This window comes from Musa acuminata, chromosome BXJ3-10, assembly GCF_036884655.1.
Source record: "Musa acuminata AAA Group cultivar baxijiao chromosome BXJ3-10, Cavendish_Baxijiao_AAA, whole genome shotgun sequence".
NCBI lineage: Eukaryota > Viridiplantae > Streptophyta > Magnoliopsida > Zingiberales > Musaceae > Musa > Musa acuminata.
In genome coordinates, this window is record NC_088358.1 from 19,318,321 (window position 1) to 19,327,050 (window position 8,730).

General features: G+C 41.4%; 3 protein-coding genes across 3 annotated transcripts; all 3 read left to right on the forward strand.

The window, feature by feature from the left end:
* Nucleotides 1-1,172: 1,172 nt before the first annotated feature.
* LOC103999973 (ethylene-responsive transcription factor ERF020-like) lies at nucleotides 1,173-1,868 on the forward strand. The gene has a single exon (XM_009421887.3). The coding sequence runs from the start codon at nucleotides 1,205-1,207 to the stop codon at nucleotides 1,691-1,693; it is 489 nt and encodes a 162-aa protein (XP_009420162.2). The 5' UTR covers nucleotides 1,173-1,204; the 3' UTR covers nucleotides 1,694-1,868.
* Nucleotides 1,869-3,203: 1,335 nt separating this feature from the next.
* On the forward strand, nucleotides 3,204-4,353 carry LOC135650724 (glucuronoxylan 4-O-methyltransferase 1-like). The gene has a single exon (XM_065170279.1). It carries the CDS (start codon nucleotides 3,298-3,300, stop codon nucleotides 4,126-4,128), a length of 831 nt encoding a protein of 276 aa, XP_065026351.1. The 5' UTR covers nucleotides 3,204-3,297; the 3' UTR covers nucleotides 4,129-4,353.
* Nucleotides 4,354-5,471: 1,118 nt separating this feature from the next.
* LOC135650829 (succinate dehydrogenase subunit 6, mitochondrial-like) lies at nucleotides 5,472-7,977 on the forward strand. Its single transcript, XM_065170448.1, has 4 exons — nucleotides 5,472-5,761; nucleotides 6,248-6,350; nucleotides 7,267-7,410; nucleotides 7,671-7,977. The coding sequence occupies exons 1-4, from the start codon at nucleotides 5,567-5,569 to the stop codon at nucleotides 7,676-7,678; spliced, it is 450 nt and encodes a 149-aa protein (XP_065026520.1). The 5' UTR covers nucleotides 5,472-5,566; the 3' UTR covers nucleotides 7,679-7,977.
* Nucleotides 7,978-8,730: the final 753 nt, after the last annotated feature.

An 8,730-nucleotide genomic window follows, 5' to 3' on the forward strand; every position in this document is an offset into this window, starting at 1 on the left:
AAATTTGTTGCCCAAAAAATGTCATCCACCGTCTCTCTCTTCTATAGCAACTTCTGCAATTTAAAGCAGCTTCCTACTGTTGATCGAGCAATTTGTTTTGCAGGTGCATATGATGATGCTTCACAAGCGGACATGGAGGTAAGGAATACAATTGCTGTCATTCCCATCAACTTGTACATGGTTTTCTAATTTAGTCTCCTATGTTTTCAGCTGCGGTTTCAAGAACTGGTGCAAATTTTTGGTTTGTTTCAGGTACTTTTGACTTCGATTTATCCACACAAAGATGTACAGTGTCTGATTCCTCAGATGAATATGACTTCTCACCGTACTCTATTCTTTAAAGAAAGAAACAAAATGTTTTAATTGTTGTTTTTCTCAGAACAATAACCTGTTGATTTCGATCAAGCCAAGCTCGAATTGCAGCACTGTGCGTCCGGAATCCAATCGATCCATCATCTTCTGGTCAGCGAGATTCTTACGCCATTGTCGTTTATCGTACGTACATTAGTGCTTCTGGTAGATTCGATTTGGTTCCCACGTGGTCAAAATAACACGTGAGGAATGATTGGTCGGTAAATTATTGTCGGAGTGGCCTTTGTCAACGGTCAACCCCCAAAACCTTTTACGTGGCCGTCCACCAGCTTCTAACACAGTCAAAAACCATTAAACGGAGGAATCTATGATACGCGGCCAACCGTGGGAAATCCGAGAGGACCGAAGACTCTACATTATTGTGGTCAAAATCTGTCATAGGAACCCGAAGTCCCATCTCTCTGTTGCAAGGTAAAGGTAGCAGCATCATTTGGTTCCCGGAAGTGGATTGAGGCCTAACAAGCACAACAAAAGTTACAGCTCTTCTTCCCGTGTCCATGTTAAACATGAGAAGACCCACGAAAACCGGTCAAAAATAAGTCAATTCTGACTGCAAGGACTGTGCCACCTCGGATGCCACTATCTACGATCCAAAATGCTCCTCCACGTAGACCCATTCCGTTTCTCTCCCCCTCGCTCTCCTCTACCCGTTTGGTCTTAACGTTTTGACTTCGCGTCCATATACAATTTTAATCTGCGGTCAAACCCCCCCACGCTCAAGAAAGTCAACCCTTACTCCGTATGGTTGACCTTCGAGAGTTGTCGTCGAGCATAAATAGCCGCGTTCGTTCCACGACTGGAGCACCACACCGTTCACCAGTTGGTCGGCGAGATGAGCAGAGCCGGAGCGGAGCCGAGCGAGGAGAGAAGGTACAAGGGGGTGCGCCGCCGGCGATGGGGCAAATGGGTGTCGGAGATTCGCGTGCCGGGGTCCAGGGAGCGCCTGTGGCTGGGTTCCTTCTCCACCCCGGAGGCTGCCGCCGTCGCCCACGACACCGCCGTGTTCTTCCTCCGCGGCCCCGACGGTTCCCGCGGCGGCTTCAACTTTCCCGACCGCATCGCCACCTTCGCCTGGGCCAACTTGTCGCCGCCGTCGGTACAGAGGGTGGCGTCCGAGTCGGGCATGGACGTTGATGCTCGGTTAGCCGTTCACGCACCGGAGGCACAACCGAGGCCGGAGGTTGTGCTCGTAGACAACACAAGAACTTGGGAAGAGGGAGGAGAACATGGCTTGTACAGGGGAGAGGAAGAGCTCGTTGGAGACATCTGCTTTGATGCCTTGGAGATGCATATCCCAGCTCAGAATGACTACAGATATTGAGGGACTGAGATGCTTCTACTCTCAGGATTCGAGGAGGAAATAATCTCACATAAGAAACAGGGTTTACATGTTCCGAGTGTTAGTGAGAGGGAAACGTGCCTGAGTGGAACATAGAAAAGCTTTTAATTAGTGTTGTTGCAAAAAGGTATTATATTGGCGACCATGTTGAAGGATACATACTGTGTCTTTTTTGGTATGAATTGATTCATTAGTGCAATCATCACAGGTAAAGAATGATAAGATACAATCGAACTTAGTAGTCATTAACTGCTGCAATCCAAACAAGATTCTGGCATACAAAAGTGTTGCTATTTCTGTGCTTGGTGCTTGGCATCAGTTAATTGCATTGTATCCTGTGGCAAGAATCTTATGACATGAGTGGCCAGTTACACTAAGCAGTTCCAGGTACGCATAAGCTGGAAGAGTACTCCCGACATAGCAGCATCTAACGAGGAACTTTGTTCATGTCAACATGCTCTAGATTCTCATTTAGACACTTAGAAACAAGACCGTACAGTCTTTCTGTAATAATAGAACTACTCCCAAGTCAGCCAATCGTTTGCTGAAATATGTGGTTCCGATAGTTTATCTTGTTTCCCATCCTCCTTGCCATCGTTTTTGTAGCTTAAACAAGAACTCCACTGACTCTGCAGTATACATGTCAGGAACAAGGTTTGATGCAATAAAAACCAGGGATTCCATCATCTGAATCAATTACAAATCATTTTAGATCGCCCAACTTTGATTCCCCTCTTTCACCAGCGCCATCGATATGTTCACGCAAATTGGAAGAGAATCTTTCGGTGGAGGCTGCATCATTCTGAACACAGGTGAGTATGTATGGCGAAGAGAAGAGTTGAACGGCTTGAAAGTATGAGAGGAATCCATGCAAGAGGCCAATCAATCGACATGGAGTAGCAAACACAGACCATATCTCAGCTCAAGGGATTACATACTTTACAGTCGGTAGCCAAAGTCAAAGTCAAAGGATTTCACACATGTTATCATCGATGAGCATTGGTAGTGGTACTTGTTCATAGTCAAAAGAACTCACATCATCCGAGAATTTGAGCTGAAAGAGTGACGAATCGATTGGATTGGATATATATTTTTGTTCCTTAGATCAGCCCGCTACATGCTCCACCACTAACCCCACATGAACATCCAAATAAATAAAGAACATATCTTATGGGACATATAATGTGAATGAATAGGCCTTTTCCATCATTCATTGATTGAACCCATCTAATTCATGGATCAGAGGACCAACTCTTGTTGTTCTCGTGGCTCGATCAAATGTCACCTAATATTTTAAGAAGCTTTGGATCCAACGAAACCACACCCCCCAAGAGCAGGTAGTAGTGCTCTCCACCAAATGGCCTAAGCATGCATGTAGTTGCTCTCCTGTCATCAACCACTCATAATGCCCTTTTGTTTCCTCTTCCACAGCATAAAATGATCACCAGCTCGTTACTCCCCAGAAAGCAAAAGCATCCTTCTCTTCCGACAACCACCGACGATAATACACTGTCACCGAATCCAACATCTCGCGACCTTAAATCTTTTCTCTTCTCTTCTCCCAACACTGCTTAACGTAACCATTCATGAGGCCCAAGATGCAGAAGATCTTCAGCCTAAAGCTCCTCGTCTCCGTTCTCTTCCTCCTCTTCGTGCTCTACTGGGTGATGTCTCCTTCATCCTTTCGGCTCCAGCAACAAGCTTTATCCGTTCCATCAACACCACCTTCGTGCACCAAGCTTCCGCCCTCCTTGGCGGACGCCATCCTCCACTATGCCACCCTCAACATCACTCCCCAGCAAACCATCGACGAGATCTCCGTCGCAGCTCGAGTCCTGCGGGAGAAGTCTCCGTGTAACTTCCTGGTCTTCGGCCTCGGCCACGACAGCCTCATGTGGAGCGCGCTCAACCACGGCGGCCGCACCGTGTTCCTCGAGGAAGACGAGGCGTGGATCGAGGCCTGGCGGCGTCGGCGGCTCCCGGTGGTGGCGGAGACCTACCACGTCAAGTACGACACGAGGGTGAGCGAGGCGGAGCAGCTGCTGGAGTTGGGCGCGCGGGCGGACTGCACGGCCGTCGGCGACTTGAGGCGGTCCGGGTGCCGGTTGGCGCTGAAGCAACTGCCGCCCGCGTTCTACGAGGTGGAGTGGGACCTGATCATGGTGGACGCGCCCACCGGGTACCACGCCGGCGCTCCGGGGAGGATGGCGGCGATATACACGGCCGGCATGGCGGCGAGGTGGAGGAAGGAGGGGAAGACGGAGGTGTTCGTGCATGATGTGGATCGAGCCGTGGAGGACAGGTTCTCCAAGGCCTTCCTGTGCGAGGGGTACATGAAGCACGAGGAGGGGCGGTTGAGGCATTTCACCATTCCCAGCCACAGGGCCAACACGGAGCTGCCATTTTGTCCTCCATAGCGACCATGAATCGTCTCTCACCTTCACACACCACCTTGTTTCCTACGCATTTCCCATTCTCCCTCATCACTCTTTTGTTTTAGTTCTTCCTGGTCGATTCCAATAGGCATTTGACACAGAAGATTCTAATTATCGAGCATTGTGGTCTTACGATTCTTTCTTATAAAGATGTTAAAGACATATAATTCGAATTCAGTTGACATGTTTCAGTTGTTATAAGTAATACATCTCAGCATCATATAATATAATAATTTTTTTTTTTTTAAATAGAGTGATCTTAAAAAAAAATCGTCTCTTGACTTAAGTTTTTATATATAATGCTACTGATAAAAGAATTAACATTAATAGGCTACATATTAAAAAAATCATTGATCTTGAGAGGAGAAATTTTAAACATTTATAAATTATTAGTCTATCAAAAAAAAAAAAAAAAAAGGAAGAAGTCTATATTTATCCACTTGAGTAAAAGACTAATTTTATCTTAATTTCACTATCCAATTGAAATATAATTATAGTGATATTGTTAAAACTAATACTATTATGATTGTAATTAGCTATATATACTCTTATAATTTTATAGCATTTCAGAGAGGTTAACTTATTACTTAACTAACAAATTAATGTAATTATACTTTCATCTTATCAATCTGTACTAGTGCATCAATTACCAAATTATAAAGTCGTAATGAGTGTAATGACATGTGGTACATACGAGCATGTCGATATACCATCTATATTAGTCTCGTATCGGATTAATATATACTATTGTTTCGAATGATACGGTACAATGGACCTTAATTATATATGAGTTTAGTACCTTTAATTTATAAAATTTTAAACATATTTTATAAGTGATAGTAAAAATTGATTGATTATCACAAAATCAAATCACCCTTGAAAAGGGTGATAAATAGCTTTTGTTCTTCAAAAATATATTTTTAATTTAATAAAAACGTCGACTAGCTTAGCTGATAAAGGTTTTCAATAATTTATCGCAAAGTTATAGGATCATACTCGTTTATTCTTAAAAAATAAAAACAAAAATTCAAACTCAATTACATTCTACCCTCACCTACCCATCTTGAGGTGGGACCCAGCGGATCCCCCGTCTACCTCCAATGAGAGAGAGGTGCTTATATCGTGAGTCATAGAGGGGGGGGTATTGCCTTTTCTATTGGATTATTCTCACTCTCCTATTATATCGGCATCATAAATGAAACGACGATATAAGCACGACTCGGCCGATATGGTTCTCATATCGATATCGGCGAGCGTTCCGTCACATAAATCATTTCGTTATGATGTTCCGGTGGAGCATCATAAGTAGCACGCAAACATGTTCCTTGACGTCCTCGCGAGGCGACTCATTTTTGTACTCGTTCTCCAAAACCAGCGGCCCACAGAAACGAGAGAGGCGATCGATCGTGGGACGGCGGCGATGGCGGACAGCTCGGATTCCTCGCCCATGGGGTTTCTGTGGAGGCACTACGAGGAGGTGAAGGAGCACTGGAGGAGCAACTTCTCCTTCTTGGACTACTACAAGAAAACCTTGGGGCGCAAGGAGCCGCTCCCCAAGTGGACCGACGCCGACGTGGAGGAGTTCATCGCTTCCGACCCCGTCTACGGTCCCCAGGTGCTACTGCCATCTCGATCCCCATTTTTCTTCGATTTATTCTCCGGGAGGATCTCGATCGATCTGGTTTTCTGTTCGTCTTTAGGGGTTTGCTCGTCTCCTTTTGATCCGGGCCATGATTTGCTTATGGAAACAGGAAAAGATTCGATTTTTTTTTCTCGATTAGGTCTTGATTCTTCTTTTTCTTTTGTTATTTATGCAAATCTTTGCTGGTGATCGACGATCTCAGCTTTGATAGTAATTGCCAGAGTAGATTGCATGTTTTTATGGTGATCGAAGTCTTCTTTTTTCCTCCACAGATGATGATTAGTATTTCTTTGGTGCTTTTTTCCTAGTTCTCTCTTTTGCTTAATCACTGTGCGGCTTTTTTCTCTATGTTATTGCTTAACTCAGATGTGAAATATGTTAATATGAATCCCTTTTTATTTAGTTGCAAATGAGCCGATTGAATGTTTGTATGGATCTTTTTCTTTCGACTCTTTTCAGTTAAAGGCTATAAGGGAATCGAGGAAGTATGCAATTGGTGGAGCTCTATTGGGTGCGGCTCATTTAGGTGGTGTTTCCTTGGGATACTCAAAGAGTCCACATGGTAATATGATTGCTTCTCTCTCATAGCCATTCCTTGTGACAACAATTTATGCATCTAAAATGTTTGCCAGTAAACTTTCCTGCCGAACTATAACTTACAATTTTTTGTATGGTTTATATTGCTAATTTGTCTGTCCCACTGCTATTTTGTATGGTATAAATGCCTGATTTTTGTATTTCATCTATAGTTACTATTATGTTTTACATCATATTCACTGAAAAATTTGGAAGTTTGGTGTGAAATATGCTATATGGATTTTTGGATATGCCCTAAAGATGACCTAATGATACTCATCATTTTACTATCCCAAGTACTTGCTATATTCCAACAGAATGAACTCTTTACTGTGAATAGTAGTATCTACTGATAAGTGGATTGGCATTGAAATCAGGTTGATAGCATGCAAAGAGCTACTATGAAGAAGCTTTTGAAGAGTTATGAAGAACAAGTTTTGGTGAATAGAGAAAATTACCCATTAATACATTTTCATTTTTCACATGTTCCATGGTGATAGTACATTCAAAAGTGATCCAAAATATAGGAAGAAAATTCCAGAACCATTTGCAAAGACTGGGATTCTTTGTTAGTCGAATGTAAGTACGAGTTGAGGATTAAACCCATGTCTGAACCAAGGTTGCTAAACCTAGGAAATAGTTACTTGTGCTTTTTTTAAAGTAGTGTTACCTAAGGACATTAGTATTTGTGGACAATTTTACACTGTGATTGCATTCACAAAGTTATTTTCTTCAAAAGCCAAGAAAAGAAGAAAAGTAAAACCAAACTCTTTTTTTATTTTTTATTTTCAGGGCGACCTTATATTCCTGGGAACAGTCACTTCTTTCCTATTAATATAACAAGTAGATGTCTAGATTATAGGGGATACCATCCATTTCTTTAATACGGTCAACCACTGTAGGTTTTGTCTTGGCTACTGCATTTGGAGCCCTCTGTGGTGGCATCTTTGGATTAGAAGTTGCTGAACACTGGGGGCAACTCTACAAGATCGATAAGCAGGCGGCAAATCTCAGGTTCCTCTACTGGTGGGAGGACAAAATTTCAGGTCGGTGATCTCTTTTTGGCTAAACGTATAATTGTTATGTTCTGTTGTCTTAACTAGAAAAACCTTATCTCTCTTGGTTTTTCTATTGAAAAATGGTTTAGCAGCCTAAGAGCCTTTTTATTTTCTCTGTGAGTTTATCATATGCTTTTGTTGGCTAATCAGTGTGCTTCTCTTCAATATTATATGCCTAATTCTGATTTTATCCATGTCTTCTACTTGTCTATCTCTTCTTATTTCCAAATTGTTATGTTTGTATACAGGAAAGTAAAGCAACTTTCATCTGGTTAGGTGTTTCAACTGGTCCTTGGCATTGCCTGCAGAACTCGTAATGGAAAAGATCCCCACTTTTGTTTCTTATCTTTTGGAATAAAATAGCAGCTGTGATGATTAAATCCAGTTAAACAGACATTTTGAGTTTGAACAAAATGTGTTTCATGATCTTGGAGGTGTCCGGCTTCTTTCGTCGTCTTCGCAGAAAGTGTTCTTTGACACCTTGTGTATCCAAGCTGTCAAAGAGAGTAATTTTCATTTTATATGCTATGCCTGTGGGTTTAAGGGTTTTATCTATTCTTAGATCATGTATCTTTTTAATGCTTTTAAGACTGGATGTATTAGTTTCAGGTTTCTTTTATTAGCAGGGAAAGGAAGCATCTTATGATAAGATTAAATTTGATGCAGGGAAACATGTTTTTAGGTGCTTAATTGTTACCTTAGGAGCAGTATTGGTTGTCATGGTTTTGTTTGAGACTCCTACAGAGGAAGATGAAACAACTGAACGAAACACTTCATGGTTTGATTTGAGACTCCTACGGATGGGAAGATGAAACAATTATATGAAACACTTAATGGTTTTGTTTGAGACTCCTACACAGGTTAAAGTTGTACTTGTGCAACTCCTATGAGAATAGTTATTCTAAGAGGTAATCGTATACTATTATGACATAGGTAGCGTTTGGGAAATGTGATTACGTTTATTTGGTAAGCAACAGATGAAGATGAAAATTGTCTTTCAAAAGTTCAATGAATTTTTGTAATATTTTAAATATTCATTTAATTTAAATCAAAAAGTAAATAAATAAAACAAATTAATGAATGCATCCAATCTAATCTCATAAATAAATATAAAACAATTCATGTTGATTTTTTATTAAATTAATTTTGATAATCTTATAATTTTAAATAATCTCATAGGATATTTTAAAATAAAAAAATTTATATTAGGATCTCGTAAATATTAAAATGATAATGCTATCATTTCCGATGCAACATTTATGATAGATGTGATTCAAACGCATCGAAATATGGATTGAGCTTTTACTG